General features: G+C 51.9%; 9 protein-coding genes; 5 read left to right on the top strand and 4 right to left on the bottom strand.

The window, feature by feature from the left end:
* Positions 1-96: 96 nt before the first annotated feature.
* On the top strand, positions 97-1,005 carry RCC_10355 (probable 2,5-diketo-D-gluconic acid reductase A; the record flags this gene model as incomplete). XM_023775586.1 has 2 exons in its annotated part: positions 97-558; positions 613-1,005. The coding sequence occupies 2 exons, from the start codon at positions 97-99 to the stop codon at positions 1,003-1,005; spliced, it is 855 nt and encodes a 284-aa protein (XP_023631354.1).
* Positions 1,006-1,245: 240 nt separating this feature from the next.
* RCC_10354 (uncharacterized protein) lies at positions 1,246-2,061 on the top strand (the record flags this gene model as incomplete). XM_023775585.1 has 2 exons in its annotated part: positions 1,246-1,316; positions 1,377-2,061. 2 exons carry the CDS (start codon positions 1,246-1,248, stop codon positions 2,059-2,061), a joined length of 756 nt encoding a protein of 251 aa, XP_023631353.1.
* Positions 2,062-2,567: 506 nt separating this feature from the next.
* Positions 2,568-3,653, bottom strand: RCC_10353 (probable Cytochrome c peroxidase, mitochondrial; the record flags this gene model as incomplete). The annotated part of the gene is made up of 1 exon (XM_023775584.1): positions 2,568-3,653. One exon carries the CDS (start codon positions 3,651-3,653, stop codon positions 2,568-2,570), a length of 1,086 nt encoding a protein of 361 aa, XP_023631352.1.
* Positions 3,654-4,551: 898 nt separating this feature from the next.
* On the bottom strand, positions 4,552-7,752 carry RCC_10352 (uncharacterized protein; the record flags this gene model as incomplete). Its single annotated transcript, XM_023775583.1, has 1 exon — positions 4,552-7,752. The coding sequence occupies one exon, from the start codon at positions 7,750-7,752 to the stop codon at positions 4,552-4,554; it is 3,201 nt and encodes a 1,066-aa protein (XP_023631351.1).
* A 1,330-nt stretch (positions 7,753-9,082) lies between these two features.
* RCC_10351 (related to CARNITINE/ACYLCARNITINE TRANSLOCASE) lies at positions 9,083-10,396 on the bottom strand (the record flags this gene model as incomplete). XM_023775582.1 has 3 exons in its annotated part: positions 9,083-9,298; positions 9,360-10,204; positions 10,363-10,396. 3 exons carry the CDS (start codon positions 10,394-10,396, stop codon positions 9,083-9,085), a joined length of 1,095 nt encoding a protein of 364 aa, XP_023631350.1.
* Positions 10,397-10,743: 347 nt separating this feature from the next.
* Positions 10,744-12,168, bottom strand: RCC_10350 (uncharacterized protein; the record flags this gene model as incomplete). Its single annotated transcript, XM_023775581.1, has 1 exon — positions 10,744-12,168. The coding sequence occupies one exon, from the start codon at positions 12,166-12,168 to the stop codon at positions 10,744-10,746; it is 1,425 nt and encodes a 474-aa protein (XP_023631349.1).
* A 593-nt stretch (positions 12,169-12,761) lies between these two features.
* RCC_10349 (probable acyl-CoA thioesterase) lies at positions 12,762-14,188 on the top strand (the record flags this gene model as incomplete). XM_023775580.1 has 4 exons in its annotated part: positions 12,762-12,785; positions 12,934-13,155; positions 13,249-13,764; positions 13,823-14,188. The coding sequence occupies 4 exons, from the start codon at positions 12,762-12,764 to the stop codon at positions 14,186-14,188; spliced, it is 1,128 nt and encodes a 375-aa protein (XP_023631348.1).
* A 583-nt stretch (positions 14,189-14,771) lies between these two features.
* Positions 14,772-15,638, top strand: RCC_10348 (uncharacterized protein; the record flags this gene model as incomplete). The annotated part of the gene is made up of 1 exon (XM_023775579.1): positions 14,772-15,638. One exon carries the CDS (start codon positions 14,772-14,774, stop codon positions 15,636-15,638), a length of 867 nt encoding a protein of 288 aa, XP_023631347.1.
* Positions 15,639-16,681: 1,043 nt separating this feature from the next.
* RCC_10347 (uncharacterized protein) lies at positions 16,682-18,372 on the top strand (the record flags this gene model as incomplete). XM_023775578.1 has 2 exons in its annotated part: positions 16,682-16,816; positions 16,873-18,372. The coding sequence occupies 2 exons, from the start codon at positions 16,682-16,684 to the stop codon at positions 18,370-18,372; spliced, it is 1,635 nt and encodes a 544-aa protein (XP_023631346.1).
* Between the last annotated feature and the right edge of the window lie 824 nt (positions 18,373-19,196).

Raw genomic sequence — 19,196 nt, 5'->3', positions numbered from 1 at the left:
GCGGGCGGGCAACATCATGGTCATCGCCTCGCCGTGCTTCCACCATGTCTATTCCCAGCATTACTTGCCATCACATCTTTCATGTCACTTTTCAAAATGGCCCTCGAATCGCCCTTGACCGCCCGCATCGCCCTGAACAATGGCCTCTCAATGCCTCRCCTTCATCTGGGGGTATACCTCATGTCAGGCAATGAAGCCTCCAAAGCCGTTGATCACGCTCTGGATGCCGGATATCGAGCTGTAGATTCCGCTCAAATGTACCACAACGAGCGTGAGGTTGGCAATTCTATCTTGTCATTCTTGAAGAAAAATCCCAATGTGAAGCGAGAGGATATCCACTACACTTCCAAGTTGGCGAGCAATTCCGATTATGCACGAGCGAGGAAAAGCATCACGCAGAGTGTGAAAGAGTGCGGCTTGGGATACATCGATCTCTTTCTCCTTCATAGTCCGTATGGTGGTCCACAGGCTCGAGCAGACAGCTGGAGGGCCCTAGAAGATGCGATTGAAGCAGGAGAAGTACGTTCGGGAGGCGTGAGCAATTATGGAGAGAAGCATGTGCGTAGTCTTTCTCCGGACGCTCGTCGCGCTGCGCTGATGATGTAAGTACAGATCAATGAGCTTCTCTCTCTTCCCAATCTTCGCGTCCCACCCGCGGTGAACCAGATTGAGGTTCACCCTTTCAACACTCGCTCTTCTCTTGCAGCATTGTGTCAATCGAAAGGTATTGTGGTGGAAGCATACGCGCCGCTGGCAAGAGCGCTGAGGATGAAGCATCCCGTGGTTGTGGAGTTGAGTAAAAAGTATGGATGTACACCTGCACAACTTCTGGTGCGATGGTCTCTCCAAAAGGGATATGTGCCATTGCCGAAGAGTGTGAACAAAGACAGGATTGCGGCCAATGCAGATGTGGGTGGTTTCGAGATTGAGGAAGGAGATTTGAAGACGATGGATGGGTTGGATGAATACTTGGTGACGGACTGGGATCCTACCGATACTGAGTAGAGTGTTCCTCTGCCTGTCAATTGGGTCTCGAAGTCAGGACCAAGCAGATCCAAGCCGAGCTTTGCTTGGTATTACGTCCGCTTGCTTCTTTGCTTCAGCCCGCAACGTTCTTCTTCTTCATTAACAACCTTCCTCCTGCTTTTGTTCAAAACAACAATAATCCTCCAGCATCGATCATCGCGTCCTTCTCGGTATCACCAAATACTTGGAATAGCCYGCTTGCGCCTCAAAGCATTCAAGATGGCCGCCTATTTTCGTCAACAATCGATCTCCAGACCGGAGAGCATTCCAAAAATACCAACGAGCGAAGGGCGAGTTTGACCACATTCACCGTGATATATTACCAGCCGTTGCACACTAACATATTACAGAGTCGAGGCAGGAAACATCGAAATGGAGCGAAACGCCGCAGAACAGGTCTTCGATACAGTCGAGCTTATGGAGATGATTCTATTCGGACTTCCCATGCGCACTCTCTTCACAATGCAGGCCACAAACAAGACCTTCTGCGACAGCATCAAGAATTCCGTCAAGTTGAGACGGGCCATGTTTCTCGAGCCTGAGCTGGAGACATCTACCAATCCTCCGCCAGCGAAGCTCAATCCCCTCCTGTACGCCACCATGCTGCTTCCAGGTCAGGAGGAACAGGACGGCATCTCCGGATACTACAGACGACCACCTCGTTCACGACCAGTGCGAGGCTCCATTGACGCATGGACTGGCACACAAGCCAATTCCACGCGTATTGTGAAAGAAAGCGCATTTCTTMGTCTATCCTTCAAGCCGCAGACCCAGTTTCTCTGTGTGCCCCGTTTCGCAGGATCCATGCTGACATCGAAGAGGCCACACGAAGGCGGCTCTTGGCGTCAGATGGTTGCTGTGCAGTATGCGCCTGCCGCTGAGATTCTCGTCAAGATCGGTGGCAGCATGAGTCCATGCTACAACATGTGCGGCGAGAGAAAGGGCATATTTGGTCAAGGATGTACTCTTGAGGAGCTGCATGATTGGGTGCAGGATGAGCTGGGACAATGGAGGCGCGAAAGGGAATTCGGTTGAAGAGATACTTGGAAAGATTGAGATTGGTGTGAGACCGGGCTTGCACTTGTACTTGAGGAGAGTTTTATGACTGAGTTCAAGACGAGCAGAAGCGCTGCCACCGCGTCACTTGTTGCGATTGATACCACGACGAGTTACTAAGGCCAGCACGGAGTAAGGGTGAGCGTCTAGGATGGTGACGTGGATGCTTTGCTTGATTCATGAGATCGACACGGGGTACTGGTGCGAGAGTATGGGGAACAGGGACTAAGTGAGGAAATGGAGAACTAGCGGCAAACATGCTCGTCGACATGAGCAAGTGAGAGTTGTGTAGCACAATTTCACTCAGCACAGTGACTGGCGACCGCTACTACGCAATGCAACATTTAATATACACTGAGACCCAAGACTCAAGCTACCTTAGGAATCGCTAATGCCCCAACTCCATCTCCCAACGCCATGCAACTTGCTCAATGCAGAAGCTTTACAAGGCATCCAAAACAATCCCAACACCATCACATATCCACCTACTCAGTCTTCTTGAACTGAATCCTCTCCTGCGTGGTAAAAGGGACACCCAACTCAAACAACTTCACCACAACATCCGAAAAGTCCTTGAAGAACACCTCCTGATCCTTCGCATACTCCTCGACATATCGCATAAAACTCTTATCCTTGATAAGTGACATGTCCGTAGGCAGCATCATCAGCGTCTTGGTCTTCTTGTCCTCGTATTGCTTTGGACCGCCCCACTTCTTCCACTGCCACTTCTCCTCCAGCAGCAATTTGTAGAAATCGTTTGTGAGAGTGATGGGCGAGAAAGTCCACGGTCCGTCGAAACCGGAGCGGTCCGGGTGACAACGACCTACGGCGTGGGCGCCGCTGAGAGCGACAATCTCCCGGTCGTTGAAGCCCATGCGACCGAAGATGGCTCTGAGGTGGTTCTGCTCTTTGGTGGCGTCTGGGAGACGGCCGTCGGGTGTGCAGAAGGAGACGTCTCTGTCGGTACGGCCGGGACGCCATGGGATAATTGGGCCGCCCATCTCTTGGATTGCACAGGCGGCGGCGAGAGTCCACAAGTCGCTGAAGGTGATCCAGGGGAATTGCTCTTTGATTGGTAGGAGGAAGTTACGGGCTGCTGCTAGTCCTGCGTTGGCACCGTGGTCTGCTTCGGGGTCGAAACGCATGGTGGCACCGTTGCTACCTCCGGTCTTTGTCTCGGCGTCGTATGTCCCAGAGGCGTGCCATCCTAGGCGGAGAAGGACTGGGCCGTAGGAGCCGTCGTCGTAGTCGGACTCGTCGATGATCTTCTTGGCGACGGCATCGTAAACGGCCTGGTAGTCGGAGGCTTGTGGAGAAAAGGGCTTGGGCGGTTGAGAATCGCCGAGGGCGAAGTATGCTCCAGTTCCAATCGCGATTCCAGCTGCTAATCCACCCCAGATGTATGTGTTGCTACCTCCGTTGGAGGGTTTTGGTGCTTCGCTCGAATAGCCACGGTGTGCTGAGCGCTGAAGTCGTTGGATCGCTACGCGGCGGGAAGCTGTGGTCTTGAAGGTCTGAGCTGCTGAAGCGGAGCGCAGAGCGCGGGAGAGGGTTTTGCTTGCAGATGCCATGATGGCGTTTGATAAAAGAGATGATGTGAAAACGGCGAATCTTCAAGTTGCGTGCAAAAGAATTGCGAACTTGTAAGGGAAATTTGAACTTGATAAAACAATGAAACCAGAGGTGCTAGTGAGCATAAAAGTGGCCGACAGCGAGAACCTTCTTAGAAGCAAACACAGTCCCCGGTCCCCGGAGCTCTTATTACAAAATGCTTCGTTTGCACTGGCCGGAGCTCCTACAATGGTTCGCCAGAGCGAGGCCACCCTAGACGCACATACCCACTGCGCATAGCGACCGATGAAGTTCCGCTCCGCTGTGTACGACCCTATCGCACGCCCTTATCTCTGCCGTCGTCAGGTTAGGAGATTAAACACGTGCCGGTTCGTTGCTTCGACGAGTGTATGATCCGGGGATTCCATATTGAGGTTCACAAATATATTCATGGAACGAACATAAAGATTGAGTGACGCATGTGTAGAGAGCAGAGGTTGACAACAATCTGGAAGACAAGACGTCAATGCTCGGAAAAAGACTAGTGAGATAAGGTTTGATCCCTGTCTCAGCCCTAAATCTCGCGATTTTCATCCCGAAACAGCAGGAGAGGACGACTTCATCGACAAACCATTTTCAACTCTACACATGAAAAGCTTGTAGGGCGTGGGGGAAAGCGGTCATGATCCATCATTTCAATGTGATCTTGAAAATTTCAATGCCTCGCAATACTGTGCCAGTTCTATGCATCCATACATACATACCCTATGAAGTCCAAGATCATCTTCGCTGCATTTAAATCAAAACGCCGCCCAACACCTCTCGCTAACTTCAATCATGTGCCATATCGTCCATCCCAGCATGTCCATTGCATTGCTCCAATCCCAAAAGGTACAGCATTCGAAATCATCTACACCTTCAAACCGCCTTCTTCTTCCCGGAGGTCCCAAAAATGTCATCCGCGTGCTCCTCAGCCGTCTTCGGCAGCGGTACCACTCTATCCCATTCAGTCCGGCTTCTTTTCGCCCTGAGACTCTGGATACTCTCACTCCGACTAATGGCCCCATCACTCGCACTCCTCAGACTCGCCCGCTCAACATCGGCATTCACGACCCGCAGTCTTGCTTTGGGGACTGTGAACATGACCTGAACATCGCGCTTCCCTCCCTCGCCTTCCACATCCCACTCATTATCCCCATCGAAGTCTGCGCTCTGCGAAGGTTCGCCCCAATCTCCGGGATCCGGGTCGTCGCGATAGCGTCGGTAAGCAGTCTTGTTGTCCTCACTCCAATCCTTCTCACCCCTCTTCTGCTTGAGGAGTGCACCGCCATCGGAAACTGTGCGACGGGGAGCCACTCCATAGTCTTCTGTGGGGTGATGGGGACGGGTAGGACTTGAAGACGAGGTACGCGAGTCGTCTGCGAGGGCTGTGAGCACTTCGCTACCAGCGGTGAAGCTGAAAGTTCTGTCTGTGGACATGGCTGTCAAAGCGCGTTTGAGCGAGCCAACCCAACCCTGCTTTCTTCTGGTAGGCGTGGATGACGGATCATCATTGTAGAGATGTGACATTCCTCCACCAGAAGTGGATTGATGAGCGGCGAGCGCCCGGTGATAGGGGTCATCTTTCGGACGTCCTCCAAGCAAGGCCTCGCCTTCACTTTGAAGATGGACAAAAGACGATCTTGCTGTCTTGAAGGAATCGGTGGATTGTGCTGGGTTGGTCATCGAGCCCTTGACATCGTACGTAGGCATTCGCGCTGTATTGTATAAGCGGAATGGTGATCGTCTGCCGCTACTAGACATGGCGTTGCCTCTTTCCTCCCTCGGAGACGGTTCACCGAAAGATCCTATTGCGCTGTCTTTGGCCAGAGCTGCTACGAGAAGCTTGCCAGTGTGTGTTGACATTGTTCTGGTTATTGAGCTTGCCGAGACCACAGACCGCTGCGACTGGTCACTCAATGTAGAGGATGTACGATCATCAGTTCTTGTCGGAGAACAGCGCCCTGTTGACCCCGAGTTTTCTGAAGGTTGAGCGAGGCCATCAACGATTGTCCAGTTCATCGAGCCCTCGGTCTCTGCTGTCAGCGGACGGCGGGTAGGGGAATGTCCCTGTCTGTTTGTATTTGTTCCGCGTTGAAAGAAATCCTCTCGTATTGGGCTTACTGGAGACACCGGATGGCTTCCCAAAGGATTGGGTGGTGGATCTGCGAAAGGATTCTTGGGGTTATTACGGCTCAGTATAGCCTCCAACTCCCTCTGTCTCCTCTCTGGGCTGGTCTCATAGCCCCTTTCTGCCTGATAGATCTTCTGAATAGGTAGAGGTGTCGCAAATACGTGGCCATCCTGAGAAGTCTCATCTTCGTCCTGTCGTTCCAAAATAGGATGGATGCCACCGCTGCCACGATTCGCTCTATTCTCATCATACCTCGGTGCTTGTTCGTAATTGTAAGGTTTTGATATCAGTCCCTTTCGAAGCCCTCTAGTCGGACTCAGTGCGTTGACGAACAGACCTGTTGATCCAGCCTGTGCCATTCCATCGGGATTGTTGGGATTGTCTTTCATCGCCCATGGATCACCGCCTCTTCCATCGATTCCGCCGCTGCTCAAAAATGGCTCCTCATGTGCTGCATAAGAGCCATCGGAAGAATGTACCAACTCTCGCTCACGCTCCTCACGTGCGCGGCGTAAACGTCGTGCGTACCAAAAGTAGAAGAAAATCAGCACCAGCAATGCAACAACTCCAACTCCAAGACCAACTCCGAGTCCAGTCTGCTGTGACGTCTTCCTCAAAGGTCCATCCGATGAGGCTTTGGCGGATGGGAACTGTGCCACGTAGGCAGGTGGATTGTATGTGTCGATCGAAGCACCGGTTGTGGCGTTGAAAAGATAAGTTTTTTCCGAAGCAGCTCTTTTAACGTTCCTTTTCGAAGGAGAGGCTGGAATCGAGTACCCTCCTGCAACCATCATAACGCCTCCAGGAAGAAGAGTTGCACCATGACCATATATGCCCTCGCCTGCAACCAGTCCAGTGCTTTCCTGACTCGGAATAGTCCACGACCATGCTTCAGCTTCATCTCCGCCGTACTCGGATCCAAGGTGGAGGATTGCCAATTGTGGCATGGCTGGGGTCGAAACGTCTCCAACCCATCCACCAAAAACTACAACCTGCGTGCCGTCCTCGGAGAGTACTGCAGTATGTCCAGATCTTGGTTCGATTTCAGTTGCAGCTTGTCGAGCAGCGAGAGCCAGATCAGTCTTGGTGCTGGAAGGCTGCTGTACCGAGAGAAAGGTCCAGCTCTCCTGCGGTAGAGAGTAGAGTGCAATCTGTGACATGTTGAGAAACGCTTCCTGAGTATGCCCTCCAAGTAACAAAAAGTCTTGTTGCTGAGTCTGATTGCCACTATTTGATCGAACCGAGAATGTTGGTGTGAGTCCTGTCATGGTGAATCCAGCCTCAGCAACGGGTGGAGCCCGATTGGCAGCTGCGGCAATGTCGTATCCATTTCCACTGGGTGAAAACGAGAGCATCGCGTTGGAGTAGTTCGCAGCGCTGACCCATGTCTCCGCAGTGCTGTTGGGGAAGGGACACATCCCTCCGAAGATGTAGTAATCCAGATCCATTGCATTGCCACTCACATCAGCAGCGAATCCGACTGCGTTGCCYAGAAAAGTCATTCCCGGTAGACCACTTGCTTCTGATCCATCTGCCAATGTTTGCTGTGAGGTCCATGTCCCGCTCCCGTCACCCTTCCCCAAGTCTGGTTGGAATCTCCATAGCTTTGTCTCCCCCGGTCCAGCACTACAACTTCCAGCAACAACTGTGATGTCCCCTGAAGGCTCAACAATTGGGATGTATGCCACCAGCTCATTGTCGTTGAGAAAAGGCAGACTCCCCATAAGCGTCGTCGGGGAGAGTGTACTTGTCGCAAAWGCATCCTGTATATCCACCACACGGAGCACGCCCTGAGTATTTGAAGGCTCAAAGAAGTATGCAAAAGTCGAGTTCGGGGCGAGAAGTATTCGTGTGGGATTGTATGGCAGCGGGTCTGAGGCTGTTCCGGGGGAAAGCAAGAAGAAAAGTAGAGCCAGCAGGCTCCCGAGCTGCGTCGGATGTCTCATGGGAAAGTCGGCGGGGAGTTGGGAGGGAGATGCGATACGTCGGTTGTCCTACAACACCATCTCGAGGTTCGTGCTCGTAACTCGCGCATTCGCATGAGATGTTCCACTAGGTTCCTCCGGGATGTTGTACGCTCCGCAACTCTTCTGTGCGAGTCGAGGAATGGAAGGCAGAGGCAGAGATGGGCTTCCGAATGCTCCTTCCCGGTAATCAGAAGATAAACAGAATGGCAGGCAGGTGCAAGGTGAATGTTTTGGGTACAGATGCAGGGTTGGGTTGGGTCATCCGCACGCGGCCAGGCTTGTGAAAGTGGAGTTTGTGGAGGGACGGGATGGAGGGTGGGAAAGCTTTCGCGTCGTCCGTCGTCAACAAAACCTTGCTCTCGAGTCACCAACTTACTTACGGGTCTTGCAGCAACGAAACGGACGGGAACGTCAAAATCTCATCACAAGGCCTGGCCCTGCGCTTACGTTGTGTGGTGACATTGCGCGACAACCATTTCGAGTGGATCGACGAATCGTAGCCTCCCAGCCGTTCCTCGCGTCGATGATGATGCCGAGCGAGGCTGGGCGATTTGTTTCACAAGATCGTCCGCGTCGCACGGGGCAACGGGGTCCACGAGCATCTGCGAACCCCTCCAAGTGCGAGCGAGGCTACCCACAATCTACAGTATACATGCATGGCGAGGCAGGGATCTCTCACCTCTCGCGTCGCCTTGCACAATATGGAGCTGAATGGTGTGTGATGAGCAGTGGGTCGCTTTGGCATGAAGCGTGGTCCGTGAAGAAACCGGTTCCCGTCGTACGTTGGAGAAAGCATGCCTTGGCACAGCGACCGAACGTCTTTACGAGATGTACCAAGTGAAAGAATGGGGAAGAAGCTGTAGTAAGTTATAGATTCGGTCGCTAAAGTATATAGAAGCGAGATGCTAGCCCGCGACTGCTCGTCTCAAGGAACAGTCTCGTTGGCTCGTTCCCGCAATGTGTGTGCATGGGTCGTGGTTTTGAACACGCCGTGCCAGCGCTTGGAGCGGCTGTGCTCAAGTCCGCCCTCTAACGCCTCGCAACAAGGATCGAAATGAACTCCATGCCATTTGCGACGCCCTTCAATCAATTGAGCATTCGTCATGCTCTCTTTGGCTGATAACATTCCTCCATTGGATAAGGTAGCCAAGCACCACCACTGTTCTCCCCTTGGTATGGTATTGGAACAAACTCCAATGCTCCCTGCTATGGTGGATCCATTCCCTCCAAAAACTCCGCGCTAGTTTAACAAAGTCGCTCCGTATGTGAAAGTCGACGTGGTGTGTATGTGTGCAAGTGTGCAGCCCGGTCAATCCATCTCAATCGAGTTGATGGCCTTTTTCAAAATTTCAAAGGTGGAAAAAAAGATTGCGTTTATCATGCAGCTCCGTAGACATGATACACCGAGCCCGCGGTAAGCGCCCTTTCCAAAGTACTTGATTCGTGGCCGTATCACCTTCTCTGTGGGACCGGCAGAGAGGAGTGCTTTCTGATAGACCGTCTTGCACACATCAATAGGGTAGACCTGTGTTACGAGACGAATTAGCGGCATTCCACCATGTGAACAACACCCAGATACAACATACGACTGCCCAGCTCATGATACCACACGAGCCACCGGCAAGAATCACAGCCGCAGGGCTTGTTGGGCTGTTTCCACGAGCATTGCCCATTGTCTGCTTGACAGTCTCATAGGTGGTAAAGTAGATGCTGGTGCCGATGAGATCCCGAAGGAGGTGTAGACGGAATCCTGCGTATAAGCGTGATGGGCCACCATTACGGCAGAGACTCCACATTTTCCGCAATGCTCCCCCTGTCTTTGCATTCTGTCTTGTCTGCGCCGCGCTGTCACCTTTGACAGCGTTGTCCCGTGCCAGTTTCCCAGCCAGCTGCTCGTTAAGCTTGACGAGCTCAAACGGACATGAAGCGAAAGTGACGACCGCTCCAGAAACTGCTCCAGCCGGTGCAAAACAAGCTACAGTGTAGAGATTTGGATAACTTCCAGGGGCGTTGGCCATGGCGAGCGGGCTTTTACCCGTCAACTCTGTGATTTGTCGATCCGTAAAGTATTTGCCTTTTTGATATATGGACAGCGCCGATGTTCGAACAATGGCCACTGATATAAGCGGTGAGCCCACTCCACGCCAAAACGCCCGCAGACCCTCCTGCTTGTACGCATCTTTCACGGTGGCGGAGAAGGGCGAGCCGAAGCTTTGCATGCGCGATTTCAAGAAATCCAAGGGGTAAGAGACTCCAGTCGCCAGGATGGAGGCAGAGAACCCGGCGCACTCGGTGCGATAGGCCTTGATGAGCTTCTTGTTCTCCGTAGAGAGCTCATGGGAGAAGGGCATGCCTGATGTTGGAAGACCACAGTCTTCAGGGCGCGGGGAGGAGGCGGCGGAGGCGACGTTGCTCCATGTGGAGCTGTTCACTTGTTGCTGTTAGTTCGGTTCACGCAAACGAAAACGCACGCAGTGCATGAAGGTGGTGGTATCGCTGCTATGACCTGTGGAGGTCAACTGCCCCAAGTGAAACCCGCATTGACTTTCGCCGCCCCACCTAACTTTGCGCTAGCAATCAGCCACATACCAATCCTAAGCATGTGATAGACTGTAGAATCCATTTCAAAGACAACGATGCTGTTGGAAAATCATGTGGAAGGCGGGGTTGTCGAGTCAGTCTGGAGGGTAGGAAGAATGGTGCTTTATTAAGGAGATTGTCAATCGGGGCTGCGATAGAAGCAGACTGCACAAAATGCCTCAAATGCCGCAAGTATGTTGAAAGGGAAGTACCTTAAGTACTCTTTGGACGACCATTCTTCGGGCGCACATAATGGCCGCGATGCATACGTCTGATGAATCACCGCCACAGCATGGACCGGGTCATACATCTCGTTCCAAGTCACTACATATCAACATAACAACCTTCTCTACATCATTCTCGGGTATCAAGTCGTAGACTCGCAAAGTCTCACAGCAACACCATTCCAAAACCAGCCAAGATGGCCATGCTGAGAAATCCGACTTTCAAAACTTTCTCCAGCGTGGCAGCAGACTCTGGGGCAATCTTGCTAGTATCACCCGCTCCGCTGACAGTCGCTATACATGACGCCCCACAAGAGTAGCCGGTAGGACAGCATCCTCCTCCTTCACTTGCAGCGCAAGATGACCAACCACTGGCACATGAACCACCAGATGGTCGCCCTGCTACGCCTACAGAAACGCCAGGGCCTGTCGCGACTGCAGTAGTTTCGGATGCAGGGCACGAGGTAGTGTCGCAGTTACGGTCCACTCTGCAACAGCCACCGAGATAAACGGCAGAGCACATGTAAAATCCAGTTGGGCATCCAGCTGGCGTTTGGGAGGAACCGATGATCGTCGTGATAGGGCTTTCTGCTGCGGAAACTGAGGTGCCAGAAGTGGTTGGCCTGACCGGAGGCGCTGCAGTGGCAGATGTTGGAGATGATGTATTATCCATACAACCATCATCCGCACAGACTTGGCCATCTCTACAGCAACCACCGCCAAGAGAGGATGCGCAGGAGAAAAAGTCTGATGTACAGCTAGACGAAGACGGCTCTATGATCACGGTCGTCGGAGAGACAAAAGTGGTAGTTTCTGTTCTGTCTTCGCCGCTGATGGTTACAGTCGCTGTTGTCGTGTAAACAGATACCGTTGTCGAGGGATCCACTCGGGAGGATGACTGTGGTCGAGCAGTCGTGGTCATAACAGAAGTAGCCGTGATAGTGTCCGTCCCGTAGAACACGCAGCCATTGTCTAAACACTCTGCTCCAGGAATGCAGCATCCAACTCCCTGGGGACAGCTGCTAAAGCCCGCACTTGTATCGCAGCCTGCGACATCAGTTCCACACGCGGCTCCGCTAGGACAACAGCCAATTCCTTCGGACGTCTCTACGCAGGAATCTGATGTGTTGCAGCAAAGGTCGGATCCAATTGAGTTGCAAGACTTCGTCCCGGAAGGACATTCAAATTCTCTTGCGAAGATGTTTCGTTTGAATAGGCCCAGTTTCCGTCCATTGTTGTTGCAATGCGGCATCACAGCTGCAACAAGGGAAGCATTGGAGTATTCCTTGGTACCAGCTCCAAAGTTACCAAGACTAAGAGAGCCCTGCTCCTCCACCTCCCACTGCCAATAGTCCAGGAGAAACTTCTCCCCTGCATCATCGCCCATCTTTTTCATCGCAATGGGGTCCTCCCATGCTAGTCTTTCTTGCGCCTCGAGGCCACGCCTGATATGGCCTTCGTGTTCCGGGTAGTACTTGACTGACCTCGGAAGGTTGTACGGCCATGGTTTCTCGTTCGCCTCTACTTGATAACTATACGTGAGGGTTATGAGACATGCTGGCAGTGACAGCAGTGGGGCGAAGTTCTTCATGCCGTCTTTCTTATTCCGAAGCACGGAAGCCTGGTTATAGAGTGGCCGGCAGATGCGGTGCGACCGAGACCTGCCGATACCGCGAGGCGAACGCAACGTGAGACAGAAGTACCTTGACGAGATGGTGGTGTACCTACGCTTCACAAAGCAAGCTGCCGTCTGCGAGATGCAGTGGCTGGCCCGTAGTCACTGCCGCGACTCGTGCTTCTTGCACCTTCTGTTGCTTCGCCGGCGATGGAAGACGGGAGGCTGGGAAGCTCGGGCAAGACCGGCTTGGCTTCTGCATCCTGGCGCGATGGAAACATCTCGTAATCTTTCATCCCGAACAACAACACAATCATCACACCATGGCATCCAAACGTGTGGCTCTGCGAAACATTCTTCGCATTCGTCAGATTGGGCCTTCCCAGGTTCGAAGAGCGTTTTCAGTCTCAGCACCTGACCGGACCGATGGCGTTTTCAGGGCGCTCACAGAAGAACGCGTGCAAATGCCCTGGGTGGAGGCATTCCGGAAACAGCAGGCAGATGGCAATACGCAAGAGCCGTCTGGAAAGTCAGAGACTCCAGCGAATCGTGATCTGTCACCGCGAACCATGTCTCAATCTTATCACAGCGTGGTAGGTTCACATATCGGACTGAAGTCGTCTTGAGAAGAAGCGGTTCACTGTACTTGAACACTCCTCGGATCTTGCAGATCACTCTTCTACAGCGAGACACTGTAAGTGTGGCCTTACATCGGCTCACTGACTGATGCAGTAAGTGTAGATCTTGCCCCTAGGCAAAGACCCATGGCTGCTGGACACATATATGAATGCTTCTGGTCATATTCGGATTGGAGCTCTTCTCATGGATCTTGATGCTCTTTCTGGTGTTGTTGCGTACAATCATACCGGCGAAGGAGTTTCCACTGTGACGGCTGCATGTGACCGAATCACGATCAACAATCCGCTCACGGAGATTTGTGATTTGGAGTATAGCGGCAAAGTGGTAAGCGGATGGAGGGATGTTCCAGACATCAAAATCAGCTCCTGCCGTCGACACTTGATGCACACAATACTGACTTTCACGCTTCACTTCTAGACATATGCGGCAGGTAGAAGCAGTATGGAAATCACACTCCAGGTTGCCAAAGCACCAAAGGAAGGTGAGACCGCGAGAGCTGAGGATGTACTCCTTACGTGCCAGTTCACCATGGTCTCTCTAGACCCGGGAACGAAGAAGCCTGTCAATATCCCTGCCATCCGTCCCGAGACAGAGGAGGAGAGGCAACTCTACGCCCAAGGCGAGGAGAATAGCAAGCACCGGAAAGAGCTGCTCCAGCGATCACTACTAAAGCAGACGCCCAACGATGAGGAAAGTGACCTGATCCATGCCATCTGGCAAAGGCAGTTGAAATGGCATGACCCAAATGATCCTCTTCGTCAACCGTCGAATGTCCAGTTCATGGATGCTACGAGGCTCAGCACGGCGAGCATTATGCAGCCTCAGTATCGGAACAGGCATCAATTCATGATCTTTGGCGGCTTTCTGCTCAAGAGTACCTTTGAACTTGCATTCTGTTGCGCAGCCAGTTTCGCCCACGTTCGACCCACATTTGTACGTTCAATTGATCAACTCCGTCATGGCATCAATCACTGACATTACCTCACCATAGGTATCGCTTGATCCATCGACGTTCCAAAATCCCGTGCCTGTTGGTAGCGTTCTATATCTAACCGCCACAGTCGTTTACACCGATCCACCAGTCGTCGCAGGCGAGGGTGATAATTCTGGAACACCACCACAGACCCGCGTCCAGGTACGCGTTGACACCAAGGTTCGAGATGTAGAGCACGGCCAAGCGAAGCCCACTGGACAGTTCAACTATACCTTTACTGTGGATAGAGACATCAAGGTTATGCCGAGGACATATTCAGAGTTTATGATGTATGTCGATGCAAGAAGAAGGGCAAAGGCTGTCGTAGCGAGCATGAAGGCTGGCGACACTGACAGTGGTGAGAAAGAGCGGCTTACTGAGTAGCGGGCGGGGATGGCTGGTTGGAAGCGTGCGTGGCTTTACAGGCATCATCTTACAATCCTTGGGCACGCTGTTCCATCCTAAGCAAACCTTGGCGAGCAAGGGTCACCGTCACGGATGGCACAAGTTGATGGTTAGGCACCTTGTACTTTGACGGACAAGTCACAAGTCGTACCGACTCACCAATTCAAGCGCTCTCCATGCGGAATATCGCAAGTGGTTTGTATTCTATACAGATGAGGAACCTCTGGGAGATTGCCTATATAGCGTGCCAAGCTGATTCATCCCCAGGCCAATAGGTACGTACTGTGTTTACGCATCCATGCAGGTAACACCACTGCCAAGCAAAATAGATCGAACTTGAGTGGCCGCGGATTGGCGCAGTGTGACAGCGACGAGGCATCCCCTGCAGGCCTTGTGCATGTGGCTTATTCCAGGTACCGCATGTCTTGCCCTGCGGCATCCTTTGAGACGGGCCAGGTCCACACCAGCCCCTTAATTGCATGACAGTATTTGCCAAAATTCAAGTAGGTATAAGGATACCTTCTCTCCTTCCAGCACGAACCCAACATATTCAACAAACACCATGGCGATCGCTCGATACATTGTTGCAGGCCTCGGCGCTGCGGCCAGCATCTCTGCACTGCCTCATGATACAACAAGCACTTCATCCACAGCCGCAGATTTCGCAGTACCGACCATTTACCAACCTTCGACGGCCTCTTCCGTTGCTTCAAGCGCCGCTGCTGCTGCGTCAGCCGCAAACGTCGCTCTCGCCAAAGAAGCACTCGGCGCAGTCACGAATGTCGGCCGCTTCAATGCTCTCCTCACTGTGGACGGTGATGGCAAACAACTTCTCGACGATGAAACCCTCCGTTCACGCCTCGTGTTCGACTATGGCGCCCGTGCCACTCCACTCGGAAAGGGCGGCCGCTTCGTCCTCGCGAATCAGAACAACTTTCCGATATTGGCAGATCAAGGCATTGCCTCTGCTGTCGGTTTCTTGAACCCTTGCTCGATGAACTCTCCCCACACACATCCCAGAGCTACGGAATTCTTCACCGTCGTGCAGGGCAAATTCCAGACGGGCTTCATGCTTGAGAATGGCTTCTTGGCCAATGCTACCGAAGGACGACCAACGACACAGATTACTGTGCAGGAGCTCGGTCCTTTCCAGGCCACAGTTTTCCCTTTGGGATCGATTCACTACCAGTTCAACCACCAATGTGAACCTGCCACATTCATTGCGACATTCAGCGATAGTGATCCTGGCACCTCTCAGGTCGCGCAGAACTACTTCTTTCTTGATGATGAGATTGTGAAGACCACCTTGGGGGAAATCAACCAGATTGACGGGAGCAATATTGAAGAGTTTAGACTTTCATTGCCTACAARCTTGGTTCAGGCTGTTGATAGCTGCTTGGCAAAGTGTGGAATCAGCGAGCAGAAGTAGTAATTGAGAGGCTGCTTGTGTGTTGTGATACTTGTCTGCACTCTTTTATAGTGGGAGACGATATTCCTGCAAATTGAAAGGCCTCACCTGCCTGCATTCACTTCACCAAGGATAACAAGTTGTGAAGTCGTGAGAAATCTTGTCCGTACAACATCCTACCCAAAATACCTCTCCGCTGATCTGACACGCAAAGCCGTCTTCATCTGGCAGTGGTCGAAGATGTGGTTGTGCCAAGCAAACATCAGCGTTGAGCGGAGAGTGTACACGAGTCAAAGTAAACCCTACCCTAGGCTAAGCTAAGCTGGGGCATTATGGTAAAGAGATGAAGGATATCGGACTATTCCTCAGGCGGTAATGATTCCTGTGGCGAAGAGCCGCAGCATAAGCCACACGCGCACTAACGCCGTCTTGGCAAAATGATGAGCGACTTGGCTTCGCTGATGATTGGAGAGAAGTCTGCAGGCTTCATCCATGTACAAACGGAGTAGATGTGTATAAGAAGCTAACATCAAGGCAATTCGGGTGCGATACGATTAGGTATTACACTTGTAGTGAAGTCGTGATCGGGATGAGATCGTCATAAGGTTCACCCGACACAAGATGGATATCGTACCAAACTCTCCTGCAGGCTGCGGGACATGTCATTCCAAACTTGTGGCGCCAGTCTATAAAGGAAGTCGGCACATAATTTGCACAACGGCCGCGGAGGCCAAAAACTTTCATCCCTCATCATCAAGTTCCGGATACTCGGCGCGCCAGGACGCAGGCTTGGTAGCAGTCTCGGTGCGCAACATGACGAATGGGGATGAAGGGTTGACATTTTCCATTTCGCAGGGCGGTCCCTGTACCCTACCCATATGACACAAGAACTCCTACACAGCCGCGTGTCACGGTCTCACGTATTATCTCAGGTTTCCCTATGATTGAGAAGACTGGCCGGATCTATCGACATGATTGCGCACAGCTTGTGACATATTCTCCTACCATCAAGGCGCACAAACCACAAGGATCACTTCATGGCGTTGCTCAGGCTCTCTTCGCCCATGCCGGGAATGACAAACAAACTTCATCAGGGTGATGGATCCAGGATAGGGATTCGGGCCATATTCAGACATCAGAGCCGAATCCTCTTTTTACTGGTACTCTTTTGGGTGGTCTTTATCTTGTACATTGCTCTTGTAAGTGAGATATCACCACAGACGCCTCATTCCTCCGACTGACATTCGAGTATCAGCCTCAAGGGGCATTGTCACTTTTGCCCTACAAAGCGAGAATATTCGATGCATCAACCGCAAAGTTGCATCTGGTCATCCCGGCCAATGGTCCCGATCCCAATCTTTGCAAAACGATGCTTACTGCAGGGATTTTGAAGTATCCTGCTCCAGTGATTGTGAACTGGAATGAGACTTTTGAGAATGATGGTCTACTTGCAGGCGGATCCCATTTGGCCAAGATATCGGGCATCGCAAAGTACCTTGTCTCTTTGGATGCTTCCCAGGATGAAGACCTGGTCCTCACCGTTGATGGATTTGATATTTGGTTCCAGCTGAGACCTCAGACTGTCCTTGATCGATACTTTGCCATGAACGCCAAAGCCAACAAGCGTATCACTGATGAATTCGGAGCTGTCGCCTCCAAATACGACATGAAGCAGGAGATTGTCTTTAGCAGTCAGAAGAGATGCTGGCCTTGGACAGAGGGCGACCCTCCATGCTATGCGGTGCCACAGTCATCTTTGCCGAATGATATCTTTGGCCCAAGTACCGACACTGATGTAGGGTTTGAAGAGAATCCCTATATTAAATTTCGGCCAAGATATCTCAACTCTGGTGTCATCATTGGACCTGTCCGAGCCATGCGCAAAATGTTCATGAAAGCGGAGAGACTTCTGAATGAAGGCGGTGAGACGAATGTTGGCAGCGATCAATACGTCTTCGGTCACATCGCCGGCGACCAGTCGATCTGGAGAGAGGCGATGCGTCGCGATGGCTTGTCTGATAGGCAACGAGAGGCTGAACGGCTGATTGATACAAGTCCAAAGTCAAGAGCGCAATGGCCGGAACAACATATCCAAGAAGTGCGCGAAAAAGCCGCATTGGAGGACGACGGAAGGTTCGAGTTTGGTGTGGGATTCGACTACGGATCGGAGATTGGCATTCCAACAGTGTTCTCCGAGACTGATCTGGAATGGCWCACCTTTCACAATAAAGATCAAATGCACAGAGCAGAGCAGCAATTGGGTATTGCGAGGGAGAGAAGCCGTCTGGATGAGTTGGCAAGTGATATTTCCACCACCACTCCGCCTTTCTGGAGCTCCACACCGGATTCGGGCCTGCCGCAAGAGCTAAAGTGGGATGATGTTCCACTCTTCACCAATCTGTGGACTGGAAACACACCTGCTATTATCCATCACAATGCACATCGAGATGGCAGAAAAGTCTTGCGGGAGACCTGGTGGGATAAGCTTTGGTCGCAGAAGTATGCGAGGACGCTTTATGATGCTTGGGTTAGTGAGCAGGTATCAACCATTGCTCATGCTGGTCCTGATGAGTATTCAAAGAGGGATTGGTGGCCGGCTGAACGCCAAAAGGGTGGTGGAAGGGCGTGGTTGATGGAGCATAGTAATGTCAATGATGAGACGAGAGAGTGGCTGGGATTTGAGGATATCTGTAAAGACTATCATGAGGAGGTGTTTAGAGATGGAAAGGGACCGTGGATGCTTCCCATTGCATAGCGACAGGAATGGAGATGAATAAGCATTGAAGTGATGTAGATTGTATATAGAAAGCGCATAGAACGTTGCTTCAATGTTTTCTCTCACGCCGACGCAGTGGGATTGTGATCATGCGGGCACCGTGACGAAGCAACGGAACGCAGAATGGAGGAACGAGTAGGTCTGCATGAATATGGAATGTACGGCATCTTGCGGGTACTGTCGAATCTGCCTCAACCACTCTTGATATAAGAAGTCGTAGAGGAAGGCGCTGTGGACAGCAACAAACAGTRTACAAAAGGTGGCTCTTACTGGACTGGCGGTCCTTTACATTACATTCACCAAACCAGAATAATCACTGCAATATTCACAACCTCTCCACACACGCCTCACTTCTCGCAGGCATAAAGTAGAGCGCTCGCCAAAATAACTCAAGACGTCTCTCATGATGATTTTGCTGCTTACTTACAGGATCTGTGTTGGTACGTCTCTCTCGTGCGAACAACCCTTTCTATCGCCGTGACCTCCACGTCTTGACATCCTTCTTCCACTTCGATAGCTAATCGCTAGTCCCTTCACTTGTTGTCATAATGGGCGTCTTTTTCGCCCTTTTCATGGAGAGAGAGCACGCAAAGACCGCTCGACACAGAGAGGAAAGGCGTAAGGAGTCTGTCCGTCTGCACGAGATTCTTGATGAAAGACTACGCCTTGGACAAAATGAGGTCGAGATGGCAGCATGACGAAGAAGACGTTTAGCACGGAGGCAGCTCCGACACGGGAAAGCGGGAGCTAGTCAGGTGAATTCAACTTCGATGATTCAACTTTCCCATGCTGTCCATCTCGTT

The sequence above is a fragment of the Ramularia collo-cygni genome (assembly GCF_900074925.1).
Source record: "Ramularia collo-cygni strain URUG2 genome assembly, contig: RCC_scaffold22, whole genome shotgun sequence".
NCBI classification, from domain to species: Eukaryota; Fungi; Ascomycota; class Dothideomycetes; order Mycosphaerellales; family Mycosphaerellaceae; genus Ramularia; species Ramularia collo-cygni.
Note: the sequence above shows the minus strand (reverse complement) of the source record. Positions and strands in the feature narration are given on the sequence as shown.